General features: G+C 47.1%; 1 protein-coding gene across 3 annotated transcripts; it reads left to right on the forward strand.

The window, feature by feature from the left end:
- Nucleotides 1-21: 21 nt before the first annotated feature.
- Nucleotides 22-3113, forward strand: LOC100828560. Of its 3 annotated transcripts, XR_732862.3 has the most exons (4): nucleotides 22-253; nucleotides 332-444; nucleotides 2469-2541; nucleotides 2850-3113. XR_732862.3 is itself a non-coding variant. In XM_010241360.3 (3 exons), the coding sequence occupies exons 1-3, from the start codon at nucleotides 123-125 to the stop codon at nucleotides 2486-2488; spliced, it is 264 nt and encodes an 87-aa protein (XP_010239662.1). In that variant the 5' UTR covers nucleotides 22-122; the 3' UTR covers nucleotides 2489-2753. The 3 variants fall into 3 exon arrangements, 2 of the variants coding, with proteins under 2 accessions (XP_010239662.1, XP_003580675.1); XM_010241360.3 differs by lacking the exon at nucleotides 2850-3113 and having other exon boundaries at nucleotides 2469-2753; XM_003580627.4 differs by lacking the exon at nucleotides 2469-2541 and having other exon boundaries at nucleotides 28-253.
- Nucleotides 3114-16030: the final 12917 nt, after the last annotated feature.

Here is a 16030-nt window from a genome sequence, read left to right on the forward strand (position 1 = left end):
ATGCGCCAATAAGAAAGCCCACTCGGGTCCGTCAATGATGGCCCAGGCGAAGAGAGTGGGCTTTCAAGTTTTCGCTAGGGTTTAACGCCCTCCAAGCCGCAGGCACGCGAGGAGGAGAAGAAATGGCATCTTTGGCCCGCGCCGCCGCCTCCGCCGCGAGATCGGCCATTCGCACGGCGCCCCTCGCCGGCCGCAGCTTTGGCTCGTCCCTGGCGGCCCCCAACCCAGCTCGAGCCGCCCGGATCCTGCGCAGGTAGGTCACTAGGCGTTCCTGTTAATGCGTTCATGGACTGGGTGTGCGTGCACTTACATTACATCGATGTCCCTGCAGGTCGGCGGTGGCGGGGCTGGAGACGCTGTTGCCGCTCCACACGGCGGTGGCCTCGGCGCGCCTCAAGTCCTGCATCGCCGTCGACTCCACCTGCTGGAGCTCTCTTTCCCAAGGTAAACCCTCCGCTTTTCGGTTCCTCTGGTTGTTAGGACTTACGAAGATGCTATGTTGACATTAGCTTAGATGTGCTATTGACCGCGGAGGATTATTTTAGTCGAAATAAGCCTTTTCCAATAAAAGCAAACCGTAATTCGTGAAGTGAATTCAAAGAACCAGAACAATGAGCCATGCAGTGTTGTGATGGAGGGGATATCGGTTGACAACTTGTTATGTGACTTTGTTATTATGCTCATGCGACATATGAACCTACAAATAAGAGGCGTTGGATGAACGAGTCTTTGAACAAGGAAAGGTACTAGTACTGTGAAGATATCCAGTGATCAACACACAGACTCTGTGTAGTTAGATAGAAGCTGATGAGAAGTATTGACCACTGTTGTTTTATTGGGGCTAAAACCATATTGATGTTCATCTCCTTTGTTTAGTTTATTAACCTTAATTTCTGTGAGTACCAAATATGTTGCAACCTATGTTACATGGTACGGGGATACGAGTACGGGGATACTGAATCGGGGATACGGGAAAACGGCATTTTTCAAAAATAGCCTTACGTGGATACGGCAAGTATATGTATAAATCCAAGAAAATAAACACCAAATAAACAATATTAAGTGAATGAGGATTGAAAATGGACGAAGATTGGATGAAGCAGCAACAAGCGAGGTGTTGGCGGCCGGCGGCGTGCAGATCTTGGCTTCATTTGGCCATGTACTGAGAGGCGAGTGCTTGATTGATCGAGTAGGACATTGCCAGTTAGCCAGACCCGTATGATTCCCAGCCATTATATATATTTTAATTAGAATAAAAATGATTACCATATCCCATGCGTTTTTAGGCGTATCCCCGTCCTGAACGTGTATCCTGCACCAATACGGCACCTTTGTAATCGTTAAGGGTTGTTGTGTAGATGAAGGATGAAATTGATTGACATAGTTTCTTGAGTAGTTGAGTTGCTTCAGTATAAGAAGTTTGCTTTTAATTGAACATAAACCTACAGCAATTTGTATTTCATTTCTTATTGACTTGGTGGTCTTTGTCACATCCATCCCCCTAATGGTTTCTTAGCCTTTAAATCAGATGATAGTTTTTGGTTCTCTGTCGGGATATCTGGTGGCTATCTAAGAGCATTCACTTTGTTTCACCTCACCTAAAGGCAACACTATAACAATCTCCAACCATTTTTATCGTTCCAATAAATTATTTTATTATTATTTTCACCTCACCTTTTTCCCTAACGCTCCCTCACCAGTCTCTCACATCCGAAGGTTTGTGTGCCCATGTTCTGTCTTGCACAAGAGATGCTCTTTACATACTCTCTTGCCCAACTAGGCAGCCACTATTGGAGAGCCCTAGTCACCAAAAATATAACTTTGTGTTTGAACTTCATGTAGCTAGCCCAGTCAATGAGGAGTTTATTTCAGATCTGGAAATAGAATGTCTTGATCTTCCAGCACTATTGCCAATCTAGGGCCTCAATGTTGCTGGTGTTGGTCATTGTTTTGTAGAATATTGATGTGATACTGAGGTTGACTGGCTATTTGGCATGTAAACACCAAGCTTTGTTTGCTTGTCCGAGTAGGAATCTCAACCTTTTTGAGCTCCTTCAGGCAAAGTCAAACAATTGTCATCCTAGCTGGGCAACATTTGGCAGCAAACATAGTATTCTCAAACTTTATCCCCAAAATGGCAGTGGTCTAATTCTCTCCTTTTAGAGTGTCAGTACTCAATAATGCATATCAAATTCTGCTCCTTTTCATGTGTCAGTAATGTGTATCAAATGCTGCTTATTTGACATGTCGGTGATACACATTGAATATTGAGGTTTTGGCTTGGTAGTCAATTATTTAGCCTCCTTTGTACAGATTGGTTAAGCGGAAAATATCAAATTGATCAATTATAGCTACCTATGACTTGCTAATCTGTTTGTAGTTGGCACCAAGTGAACTGCAGTGGTTATTCTCTGTTATTTCTTATTGAAAACGACGGGGTTTCTATCTTTTGACTGTGATTGTTATAGGTTTTAAAAAGCGCATCTGATCATGGCTAGGAGCTGCGCAGCAGAGAAGCGAAGACACCGAGTTAGAAACAAAGTGCATCTCTTTTTTCAATAGTTCTTAGAACATGTATCCCGTCTATTTTTGCAGTTGCTCTGTGCATGTACTCTCTTTAACAAAATAATAGAGCATGCAAAATACAGTTCGCCCCTTGTAACCCTTTGAACCTTGATGTTTCTTTTTGTTGATCTTGGAGAAAATCTGGAATGATAATGGAAAAAAAATTGTTGCTTTTTTTTAGCTTGAAATCAGCTTGAAAAATTTCTCCTTGTCTAATTAACTTGATAGATTGTATATCCGTCATATATCATTGACCTGACTTGCTCTTATATTTCGTGATATAGGATATGCTTTGCCTTTGTGACAAAGAGCTGCACCTGAAGAAACCAACGGACATTAGGGATTGCATACATTCTGGCTGTAATAATTAGATACTTGCAAACTGATGCTTCATCCCTCGTTTAATTTCGTAATGTGATTGTCGAAGTTTTGGAACAAGTTTGTCCATGTGGAAAGTTTATGCCCCATGGATTATCTGCAGCTTTAAAACAGTGGGTTGTCACGAGATGGTTATGCACAATGTTTTCCCTTTGGGCCTCTTCTTTTCATATTTGAGATCTTAGCCTATTTTACTTCACAGAAGTGGCTTAAAACCTTAAATCCATACACATACTTTGCTGGTTTAGAATTACCATGAATAACCAATTTTCATATAGAAAGACGTATAGCAGAAAAATAAAACTGAAAATATGGATGATGGCTATGAAACACCTCAAGTTGAGACAGATAAGAGTCCTAATTCTTGCTATACATAAAGCGGATCTAATTCTAATGAGCAACTCGTGGTGACCATTTCTCTTTAGCATAGAATGATCTTGGCTATTGGATTGAACAACTGGGTTCCATTAACTTATCGTTCCTGGTTGGCACAGATCAGAATTTTGAACGACTTTTGGGTGCCAAAATGAGTGATGATAAGCTCCGAGGCCTTGATTGACGTAGAGAATTAAGCGGCCCGTATAACAGTCGGTATATACCCAGTATTCATCGTGCATCAGTTCTAATAAAGTGTTAATTGATGATAACATAGTTTAGCTCAGATAAAGTTTTTTTTGGCAGATGATGATTTTCACCGTATATAATGAAAATGATTCTTTCCGATTTTGCATTAAGAAGTATTTGTGACTTGGTGTGGTCCATATCACTGTTTACCCGTGCAATATGAGTAGGGTTTATTGCTTCGGTTTACTGAGCGGGTCTGGCGAGCCAGGAAAGAAGTTAAGAGGGAGCAACTAGACACTCTTAAGCAGATATAACTAAATTTAGAGAGGACACCAATGGTGAAAAATCTAAGATTTAATTTGGTATGGCATAATTGAGTGGGGGCATTAGCCCCCATGAGGCTTAAAGTGGGTCCGGCCGCCATGGGTCTCGTAAATATGATATGGCAACAATGTTTCTTTCGTCTCAGAATATATAGCTAGGTTTTCTCAGATTTTGACTTCATATTTAAAGATAGGTTTGGTGATGATGGAAAAACCTTGCTACATAATTTGATTCATCTTTGAATTGAGGTAGTCAAAGGTGAGTCGCCGCGCAGGAGAAACTGCTCGAAATGAGCATGATTGATGGAGCTGCAAGTAAAGCCCTCTCGCCCAGCGAATAGCTCTATAGTAAAATTATAGGCACAATGCTAGTATAATTTACGGTTTTTATGTATTTAAATTGGCTGATTTTTAGTCAGAGATAAGTAGATTCCTCAGCTATTAGATATGATTTGTGGTTTAAGTTTCTTGAACGAACCATGGAAAGAGCAGAGTGCAATAACGTCCAGATATTAATCGAACGGTTTTAATGCGTAAATTCAAATTTAAGTCTTTTTCTTAGAAATCAGACGTCTGAGAAATATAGTCACACACGCTTGAAAGAAAGACAGCGTGCATGTACTAAGGGAATACTCGCAAAGCAAAATAACAACGTACTTTCCCCCCTATGAGAGCAAGTTCTCCTTCCACCCTACCATGCAATGAGTTATGGTCCTAGAAAACCCTTTCAAAAAAACATTTATTCTTATTCTTAGAGAGCACATCTACTACCAGCTGGTTAAACAATAAAGGTGTGTGTGAGAGAGAGAGAGAGTGATTTCCCAAAGTGTGCGAGCTTTTCAGCCTGCAAGGTCGATCAATTGACATGATCACAGATGTACAATTTTCTGACATGATCACAGATGTACAATCTCCTGTGGTCCTCTACCCTCGATAGATATCTGGCGTGTGAACTACACCATGTTCACCAGACATCTCTTGCTACTTGATCCCGACATCAACAAATTAATTACAGTACGACTGCTTCAATTCATCCTTGCTGCCTTGCTGGCACTGCAACTTACTAGCTGCCAGCTATCACTTCTAGCCAATTAAGCCCTTCCCCGCAAAAAATAATCTAAATATTCTAAAATATATAAGAGGCTTTTTATGGTACAATTTACTTCTACTAGTTTAGTGTAGTATTGGCTATCTCTATTTCTTTTTAACTATGGCATAATTGATTTGTTGCGATCAAATAGATTTTTTTCCAAAATATTTATTTTAAAACCAAAATCTTCTAATATATAATTAAACTAGCAAAAATTCTAAGGTCTAGATGTTGCGAAAGTTATTGTACAGTCTAGATTTATCCAATCCAATACATCATCAAAATCCATATTCTACATAGGTGTAAAATTACCAAATCTGGGGAGGAAATGGATACCTCAATAGCGCTATTATACATCCCCAGATTTGGTATTTTTACACAGACCACAAATAAATGAATGTTTACGCGAAAATGTACAGATATGTAGTATACATCTATACTAACACTACAATTTTTCTTTTTGAAACCTCAAGACATGATTTTCATGATGTTTGAACTATAGTGAGCACTGGATCTCGGGAGCCAAATGGGGTTTCGTATTGTATAGCTCTCACTTACAATACTATAACCTAACTAGGAGTAGCTAGCAGCAGCTGGGCTATATATTAGGAAATGGTGACGGTAGACTGTCCTCTGTCGCCAGCACTCCAAGTTTACTTGTCTTACACTTTTTTCTTTCCAGCCGTCTCTGTCCATCTGGAGGTCAGCTATGCTAGCTAGCTATAGACAGACAGAGATGACGATCCACATATCAACGGGCCGGCCGGACACGCACGCATGCATGCATTTTTCACTGATCTATAAATAGGCTCAGGTTTGGAGCAGCTGGCAGATGCGTCGCAAAGCAAAGCTAGCATACACCTGTACATATATACACGTACGCAAACACACACGCACAAATTAACAAGTGGCTTAATGGCTTCCGGTGCTCAGATGAAGATGAAGATGGTTGTCGTCGTCCTCCTTGTTACAACAACGGCCTTAATGTCATTCATATCTGCAGCTGATGCGACCAGGACGACCCTGAAGAACCCGGGAACCTGCATCGAGAAGGCGTGCGAGGTTTCCCGGCGCCAACGCAACGGCAGGCGGCGAGGGGGGACGACGCGGCATCCGGCAGAATCGCGACACATGTCCCAGCTCCCCGCAGTTCCGGCATCAGCAGGAAGACCGACAGAGCGCCCCCGCATGGTCGTCGGCCAGGCAGTTGTAGCATTTCCCCACCATGTCCGGCGGAATCTCATCACGAGCCACCGGGACGGCAGGATGACGTCCAGCCGTCGACGGCGACGGGGACGCTTGCCACCACGCTGCCAGCCCTCATCCACCCGAAGCTCCGGAGCCACCCTCGCACCCAGCTGCTCCGTCACCGGAACCCTAGGCAGAGCGGCGGCGGGACGGACCATCACCGAGGCGAGTCGAGGAGCAGGGGCAATGAGGGGGACACGAACGCCGCCCACGGCCACAGAACCACCGGGAGGAGCCGGCGAGGGGCCCTCCCGCACCACCGCGCTGAACGAGCGCGCCGCCGACCGCTCTTCGTCGGAGGAGCAGGGGTGGGGGTGGGGGGGGGGGGGCTACGGGACAAACCCGCAACGGGAGAAGCATCCATGGGACGCCGGGAGGGGGAGGAACACGCCGGCAGGCGAGGGGGGTGGCCGCCGGCGCCGGAGTGGCGGTCGGCGCGGTCGCAGTCGCAGTCGCCTTTCAGTCGCCCAAGCAGTCCTGGTGCACTCCAAATAGTTGAGTAAATTATTCATGCAAATCTATAAATCCTGAAATTGAAAAAGGTTTCCAGTTGTGGATTTCTAGCATGAACTTGGCCTTTTTAATTCATGCATGTAAACCATCCTTGGTTTCTACAGAATCCTTGGTTTCTTAAATATATCTCACACGATCTGCAGAAACAAGTCCCTCACCAGGTTTCCTATAGCTTTGGTGGAAGCTTTTAAATCTCAACGACTATATATCCCTTAATGAGAGTTCCCTTTCATACCTGCAGATTGTTTTGCCTGTCAATGTTTGAGAGATGATATACTCTGTGAAGGAAAAGGAGAAGGGAGAACGGATTCTCGATTTACTGTATGAATATGATGCAGGACCAGAAGTGGTCACGTCGTCCAGTCACACCAAGGGGAAACTGAACCTGCAGGACCCTGAAAGACTGGTGTGCGTTGCGCTGCTGTGGAGTTGGTTGGTAAAGTACGGAGTAGTACACAGAGGCACGTTGATGAGTTTGGCCGTTTCTACGCCAAGCCACGGCACAGTGCAGGCACCTAAAGATTAATATTGATGGCTGCTTCAGGTGCTAATGATCACACTGCACTACTGGAAAATCTGGCTTTGCCTGAGGCCTAGGGCCTCCGGCAAAAGCTTTGCCGGAGGCTTTTTCTCGGGGCCGTCAGCAAAGAGCTTCGGTATGGACGAAGGCTAGGCTTTGTGGCACGCGATGAGTTAGGTTCGGGGGTGGGCCGTCTCACCCATCTTCTTCAAGACCCTGTACAGAGTACAGACTGAAGCGGAGGCTGGATGCTGTTCGGTTGGGAAATTAATGACCCAAGTGACTATCTGAGCAGATGTCCAGCTTCTTGTTGATGCTGTGACCTCTCTCCTTCATCGACAAGGTCAGGCTGGTTTTGGCATGAGAGCAATGACAGTGACACGTCATCGGTCATTTTGACAACGGTAGTGGCCTTCCAATGATCATATTTGTCTGCATTTAGCAAAAAATCACATTGAACTATCTTCAAAAACCATTTTATTCAACATAATTATTTAAGGAAAATCTTTCATCACCTCCAGCTAGCACAAAACAAATCGATACCCCATGAAAATAACTTACATACAACTATTATTTTCACATGATGCGCGCGTGGACATGCATGCATCTTATCGAGCATGCATATATAAATGCGATCGATCACGAGTTCATCGATCGCTTTTACTGCTCGGCGACCAGTGATCTCTTCTTCTTCTTCATGGTCACCAAGGTGCTGAAGTTGACAGGGTCCGCGTACCTCGGCGCGGCGCCATAGAAGACGGCCAAGGCGCCACGCTCACATGTCGCCTGCGTGCAGTGCAGCATGTCCCAGAACATGTACTCGCCATGGTTATCGGCACACACCCCGGTGCCCTCCGCGCCGCACATCTTCTCCGCCATGAACTTCCCGGCGCCGCATTACGCCGTCTGCACCTCCCGGATCCCGGCCACTAGCGGGTTGGCCATCATGTTCGTCAGGATGTTATAGTTACTAGCAACAGAGTATCTGAGCTCCGTCATCGAGGCGGCAGCGATGCCGGCAAGCTCGATCCTGAAAAGGCTGTTGAACCACCGTGCCAGGGAGTTGGCCACCTCGTTGCACTCGCCGTTTGGCATCCTGGCTCTCTGCCCCGGCGTGCACCCGATCGGTGCCATGTCCACACTCTCCTGTATAGCGCGTCAGGGACTTCGGGTACGTTATTACGTGCATTGTACACAACATTGCGCTAGTTTTCAGATTGATTTAAGGGTTGGACAACAACAATTGCGGCTCTGAAGGTCAGTCCAGTGTCGGTATGAGAGCGGTGACAATGACTTGTCATCGGTCGTTTTGACAACGGTAGCGGCCTTCCAATGATCATATTTGTTCATTTTGCAAAAATACACATTGATGCATCTTTTTTTTAGAGGCAAAGGCCCCCGCCCAGTTCCATTTTCATTGAAAACGAAACAATGTCTGATACAATGTAAGCACAGAAGATTAAACTGCCCGAAACAGGCAAGCAAAAGAGCACCATTTCTAACACACCCCCAGCACAACTCTCGCCACAACCCAGGAAAAGGAATACAAAGATGATCAAGCAGAAAGGCTAGGCAAGGGGGTCTTCTCCGGTGAGTCTCTCCCTCCCTCCCTCCCTCCTCCCCCTCCTACCCCTTCGCCTCTCTCAATGGCGGTGGCGGCCTCCCTCGCTCTTGGCTTGGACTTCTCGCCGGGGGAGTCTTTTCGGCAGGAGGTTCGGTGTCGTTTCCGCTCCACGGTGGATCCGTTGGGGAAATATCATCATTTCCTCCTTGTGGTGTCATTTGGTCGGGCTCGTTTTCGACTAGATGAAGATTCAGTCAGTTTGGCTCTGGAATCATGCATTGGGGTTTTATGTGATGATCTCATGGTTCAATTTCTGCATGATCGAGTTTTCCGCTTCTCGGTGGCCTCCAAGTATGTTGGGTTTTTTGTTTATTCCCTCCGCCAGTTCTCTTGCCCACAATTCAAGTCTTTTCTTCCATCTGTGGGGTGGTGGTGGACCAAATTGGTCCCTGGAATTCAAGGATTGGCAAAAGGCGAATGATAATGAATGGGTCCTTGTGAGTCCCACGAAGAAAAGGGTGGAGCGTGCCCTGTCGGCCCTCCATAGACCAACTCCTAGTTCAATCTTGAGGAAGGCTCCTCCTTCTCAGGTCCGGAAGAGCTTGTCTTTTGGTGCGGTGTTAGCTTATGATGCTTGTAGTGGGTACTCTTTTCCCCTATCGTCTGAGCAGCGTGCTGATTTCAGAGAGGCTGGGTATTCTGTTTCGTCACCGGTGACTTTCCGGCCAGGTATTCCGGCGGTCAGCATTGCTGTGGAGTTTGGCAGTTTTGGCCCTCCTTTGGAAGGCAATCAATCTGGAGCTATTTTGGGCAACTTGGGATCCCCTTTCCCCCTACGATGGTGGGCTGTGATTCAGGGGATAGTTTTTCCTCGGCCAAGGCGGATTTGGTGGATCAGCTTCCCTCTCCGATGGTGGGCCGTATCTCAGGGGATTGTCTTTCCTCGGCCAAGGCAGATGAGGGTCTGTCTACTTCAAGGGACCTGGATGGGCTGGCTGAGGTCGTGGATGATATTGCGGCCCGGTTTTGGGATTGTCAGCGTTGTTTACGTATGGGCCACACCCAGGATGTTTGCAAACGGCCCATTCGGTGTCGGAAGTGTTTCCGGAAAGGCCACATTGCTAAATCTTGTGTTTCCTTCAATTCCCCTGTGTGTCGTTGGCTTCCCAAGGTGGCGAATACTTGTCTTAATTCGGATGGGACTATACAAGGCGTTTCATCTCCCTTTGCTACGCATAGCCCTGCTACTCGCCCCTCTGCCTCGAGTTCGTCGTCCCCTCCATTACCGCCCGAGGTGCTGCCTCCCTGTGCGCCCGCTGCTCCCATGGCAGTTTTCCACCTCGATCCCTCGCGTTACTTGCCCCCTGGTCATGAGGTGATTGATGGGGGGCCAACGCGTCTTCCACGCACCTTCGTCACCCCGACGCAGCCGCTTCAGTGCCACCACGAAGGCTACTTGGTGGCCATTGTGGAGCCTCCTCCTCCGGCGGATGATGTCGATCATCATCGCGAGCTAGTGGGCCAACATATCCAGCTGAATCTTCATCGTCAGGTTCATGAGACTCATCTCTCCTGTGTTGGAGTTGGTTTGTATCGTTTTAGGCTCGGCTGTGTCGCGTGATGCTCTTGTTCAGCTCCCCCCCGAAGAATATACTGAGGGTTTTTTTGTTCGATTCGTGAAACATGATGAATGCTTGAATTTTCGTGCGGTCACGGGCACTCGCACTGGCTGGTTGATGTTCTTAGGGATTCCCCTTGATCTTCGTTACACGGGGTGCATTATGGAGGCTGTTAACACCTTTGGGAAATTCCATTATTGGCAAGAGCAGGATCCTAAGAAAGTGCGTACCTTGGTTCGTGCCTCGTTTCCCTCCCTTGCCTTGGTGCCACGTGATGTGGTTTTCAGAAGTTCCACTGAGTTTGGGGGGATTAGGTTGTCCTGGACTGCACCTGTTTACATCCTCTCTGCTGATTTTGCTGAACAATTGCCTGAGGACGAGGACCCCATGCCAGTGAATGGTAACCCCCACCCCCTGCCTGATGTTGCTCTGCCTGATGCTGGGTTTTTTTGCTCTGCCTGAGTACCCGGAGATTGGCTGGGATGGTATGCATCCAGTGCAGCCGGATGATCCACACGATCCTGAAGAGCACCCGGGTGCTGTTGAGGACCCAGGCCCTCAAGTTGATGATCAGGTATCCATGGCCTTGGATCATTTGCTGGACTCTTAGTCGTCTGCTCCAGTGCCTCCTTCTGAAGGACAGGGCAGTGATAGTTATGTCTCTTTGGCAACAAAACAGGTTAATTTGTGCAGAGATTTGGTCCCTTTTATTCCTCTGAATGTGCCTGCGCCAGTTCAGCTGCCTCTCCTGCCTTTGGGTCCTTGCCTGCCTCCTGAGTTGGTTTGGCACCGTATGTTTGAGAGTTTGCTTCCTGATTTGCTTGGTGTTTCGATCCCTCTTAGTCTCCAACTTCCTTTGCCCAAGGTTAATTTCAAGTGCAATTGGTCACTTGCTTTTGATGAGGCTTCCTCTCAGGTCAGTGTGGTTTGGTCCCTATCGAGCCTCAAGTCACCCCACGCAAGTCTGTGCTGATTGCTCGGAAGATTGCTCGGCCCCTGTTCTCGACGGATATATCTGATCAGTCTTGCAGTTTGGCACAGCCGGCTTTCTCTGCTTCCGCTGGTGTCACTCTAGTCAAGAAGCGCCGTGCCAAGAAGCCGGTTACTCCTTTGGTTGATTTGGGGTTGCGTCAGGTTACGCGCCTAAGTGCTCAGCGTGCAGGGTTTCGTGTCCCAGTCGTTCAAGATATCAAACCTACTCCTCGCAAGTGTGCTCGTCATGCTCCCTCTGAACGTGCTGCCCCCCCCCCCCCCCGCCCCCCCCGCAACAGATCATCAGTCAAAAGCATTGGCGCCCATCCCCATTGCTTCCCTGCAGCTCATGGGGAAACTGTTAGGCATTGATCCTGCTTTGACGACATCGGAGAAGCTTATCGCGGCTCCTGCTGAAGACTGCAACTCTAGTGGTTCCAACGATATATAGTTACTCTTTGTTTTGCGTGTGTGGGTGGGGGATGTGTAGGTCCTCTTCTGCTGATAATGCTTGGATTCAGTTAGTCTCCCTTTGCTGGCATCTGTTTAGCTCTATTAGGGTCCCTTTTGGTCAGGTTGTGAGGGGTGTGTCTCTTTATTTTGGTTTTGGTTATGCCAAGACTTTCACTACTCTCTGTGTGATGGTTTATGGATTATAAGACTTTAAGTTCTCGTCAGTGGAATGTGTTATCCTGGAACGTGAGGGGTCTGAATTCTGATGACAGATGTCGTGTTGTCCGGGAAAAAATTGAAGAAAGTCAGTGCTCGGTGATTTGTTTGTAGCAAACAAAATGTGAGCAAATTGATCATCGTTTCCTTAGAATGTTCTGTCCTAAGCAGTTTGATAACTTTGCATTCTCGCCCTCGGTTGGTGCCTCGGGTGGTATTCTCATTGTCTGGTGCTCGTCGGTTTTCACGAGTGTGCTTATTGAGTCTCACCGTTTTGGGCTTGTTGTGCAATTCTCTTCGGTCCACTCCCAGCTTTGTTGGACCTTAGTTTCGGTCTATGGGCCTTGCCAAGGAGAAATTTGGGATGATTTTGTCACTTGGCTTTTCCATTTACCAATTCTTCCTGAGGAACTATGGTTAGTCCTTGGCGATTTCAATTTCATCTGCTCCTCTGACAATTGTAACCGCCCGGGTGGGGATCTTAATGATATGTTTATTTATAATGAAATCATTGGGCACCTGGGTTTGCTGGAACTTCCTCTCAAGGGCAGGGCTTTAACTTGGTTGAGTATGCAAGATAACTCTTTACTGGAACAGTTGGACTGGTTCTTTACTTCGAGTGACTGGATTTCGGTGTTTCCCAACTCCTCGGTCCACCCTTTGGTCCGCACTGCCTCTGACCATGTCCCTTGTGTTGTTCGTATCGACACTTACATCCCTAAAGCCAAGATATTTCGGTTTGAGAATTTTTGGGTTGATCAACCTGGTTTCCTTCAGTGTGTGGCTCTCGCCTGGTCCGCTTCGTCTGTTCCTTTTAGTCCTTCTTCTGCGAAGCGGTTGGCTGCCAAATTCAAAGCTGCCTGGCAGGGCTTGAAACGCTGGCACCTTGGTTATCCAGAATTAAACAACTCATTGATAAGTGCAACATGGTGATCCTATTTTTTGATCAGTTGGAAGAGGCTAGACCTCTGTTCTTGCTTGAGTTTAACTTTCGGAAAATTGTTAAGCTGCACCACGCTGGTTTGCTTCGTGCCCAATGCTCTTACTAGCATAAGCGTTGTCCTATTCGTTGGGTCAAACTTGAAGATGAGAACACTCGGTACTTTCATGCCAAAGCTACTAAGAGATATCGACGCAATACCATCTCACTTATTCGACTGGTGGATGGCCGCACTATCTCCGATCACGCAAAAATGGCTACTGCTTTCCTCCTGGGTTTTAAGCAGCGTATGGGTACTTCCTTGGGAATCTCCATGAGGTTTGATCTGGTTAGCTTGCTTCACCATGTGCCCAATCTGGAGGAGTTAGCTCATCCTTTTTCTCGTGAGGAGGCTGATCGAGTGGTTAGTAAAATGCCGGCTGACCACGCTCCCGGTCCGGATGGTTTCAACGGTATGTTTGTAAAGAAATGTTGGTTTGTTATTGCAGAGGATTTCCACCGGCCGGCTGATGATTTTTCTAGGGGCAATATTCACCTTCAGAGTATTAATGGGTCATATATCACTCTGGTCCCTTAAAATCTGTCACCTGAGACTGTTTCTGATTATCGGCCCATCTCTTTAACTAATACCTGCCTTAAGTTCATTACTAAGATGATGCCGGACCATCTTCAGGAGGTGATCCTTCGCTGTATCCACAAGAATCAATATGGTTTTCTCCGTTCTCGCACCATTTAGGATTGCCTTGCTTGGACCTTTGAGTACATTCACCAATGCAAGGCTTCTCGCCAGCCCTCGGTCATCCTCAAGCTTGATTTTGCTAAGGCTTTTGATACTGTGGAGCATGAGGTCATTCTTGCGATTTTGCGGCATAAGGGCTTTCCTGATCGCTGGACCCTCTAGGTCAAAGAGCTTCTCAGCTCCGGTACTTCGTCTGTTCTCCTCAATGGTGTGCGGGCAAACCTTTCCCTTGTCGACGCGGGGTGAGGCAGGGCGACCCGCTCTCCCCCCTTTTGTTTGTTCTTGGTGCGGATCTCCTTCAGTCGGTGGTTAATGACCTGTTATGTCGTGGTTTACTTTCTCTTCCCATTGATTGCGGTGACCCGGACTTTCCCATTGTCCAATATGCGGATGATACTCTGCTTATCTTGCAAGCTGATTGTCAGCAATTATCGGTACTCAAACTGGCTTTGGATGATTTTGCGGCCTCCACTGGTCTTCGGGTGAATTTTGCCAAGTCTATGCTGATTCCCCTCAATGTCCTTGAAGATCAAGTTCCTGGACTGGTGGCGGCTCTTGGTTGTGTGGTGGGTACTCTTCCTTTCATGTATCTTGGGCTCCCTCTAGGCACTACTCGCCCGCGGCTGCAGGATTTCTCGCCTCTTGTTGATCGCTTGGAGCACCGACTCACTACTAGTTCTCCTTTTCTCTCTTATGGTGGGCGCCTCCAGTTAGTGAACTCTGTTCTGTCCTCGTTGCCCACCTACTTCATGTGCTCTCTTGTCATCTCGCCGGGCATCATTAAGCAACTGCACCGTATCCGAAGTCCAGTGCTTGTGGCGGGGAAGTGACAAGGATTCATCTCGGCAGTCTTTGGCTGCCTGGGATCTTGTTTGCCGACCTAAACGCCAAGGTGGTTCGGGTGTGATCAATTTACAGAGGCAAAACACTGGACTGTTGTTGAAACAGTTACATAAGTTCTATAACAAGACTCCGGTGCCTTGGGTTCAGCTTATCTGGTCCTCCTATTACCATGGTGTTGTGCCACATGCCACTCAGCTTTGTGGGTCTTTTTGGTGGAAGGATCTGATGAAGCTCGCTGATCAATTGCTCCCCCTCTCGGTGATCACGGTTAGGAATGGTTCTTCGGCCCTTTTCTGGTCAGATAATTGACGCCCTCTAGTGCTGAAAGATTAATGGCCTCACTTGTTCTCCTTTGCTAAGGATTGTTGGATTTCGGTGGCGGATGTGTTTGAGTCTCCTGATTTACAAAATCTTTTCCATCTCCCTTTGTCACCGGCTGCTTTTGAGGAATTTGGGAAGCTTCAAACTCTACTCTCGCAGTCCCATCTTTCCCCGGAGGATGATTGATGGGGTCTTACGAGGGGTGCACAGTATTCTTCTGTGAAGTTCTATACCCTTGGTTTTCAGCACTTGCACCCTGGGGCGATATATCGTTGGTTATGGTCTTGTTGCTGCACACCGCGTGTGAAGGTGTTCGGGTGGCTTCTTCTTGTGGATCGTCTTAACACCCGTGATATGATGAAACGGCGACACTGGCACGTAGGTGATGGTGAGGAGCATTGCGTTCTTTGCCCTACTCACCAGCTGGAGGACTGGAAGCACTTGTTTTTCGGTTGTAATTTCAGTGCTCGTATCTGGCAGTTCCTTCAAGTTGATTGGGCGGATGGTCCATCGGTGGATGTGATTGTGCGTCGGGCTGCTTCCTCTTTTGGCAAGCCTTTCTTTCTGGAAGTGGTGCTGGTGGCTTGTTGGCACATTTGAAAGTTGCGGAATGGGCTGATTTTTAACCATGTTAGGCCTACCTTTGGCGTGTGGAGGGCGGCTTTCACTCATGATATGTCGCTTCTTGTTTATAGGATTAGACTTGTCCATGTTAATAGTCTTCTCTCTTGGTTTGACTCTACCTTGTACAGTAGGTAAGTTTTTTTCTTTTTTCTTTTCCTTGTACAGCTCCTTTGTATCTTTGTTGGCTTTAATAAAATCACTGTAGGGGTTTCCCATATAGTTTCCAGTCAAAAAAAAAGATGATCAAGCAATCAGCATCCTTCGAGTGCCTGAAAGGATTGGTGTCGATGGTCCTGCCACATCAGTTTTCCTCTTCTTCAGCACACCCGAATCTGGGGAGCCTCCCTCACCTTGCAGTCCAAAAGTGTCAAGAAATTCTCCAGGAGAGGGACCAAGTTTTTGGGACAGAGCAGCTTCCATCTCACCAGCAGCCTGAATAGCCTGTGCCACAAAACCTGTAGACCAGACCACAAGATTCGACCAAAGTGAACGTCATTCCGAAATTTCCAGACCATCCACATGAAAACAGAAGTGACCA

Source organism: Brachypodium distachyon, chromosome 5, assembly GCF_000005505.3.
Source record: "Brachypodium distachyon strain Bd21 chromosome 5, Brachypodium_distachyon_v3.0, whole genome shotgun sequence".
NCBI lineage: Eukaryota > Viridiplantae > Streptophyta > Magnoliopsida > Poales > Poaceae > Brachypodium > Brachypodium distachyon.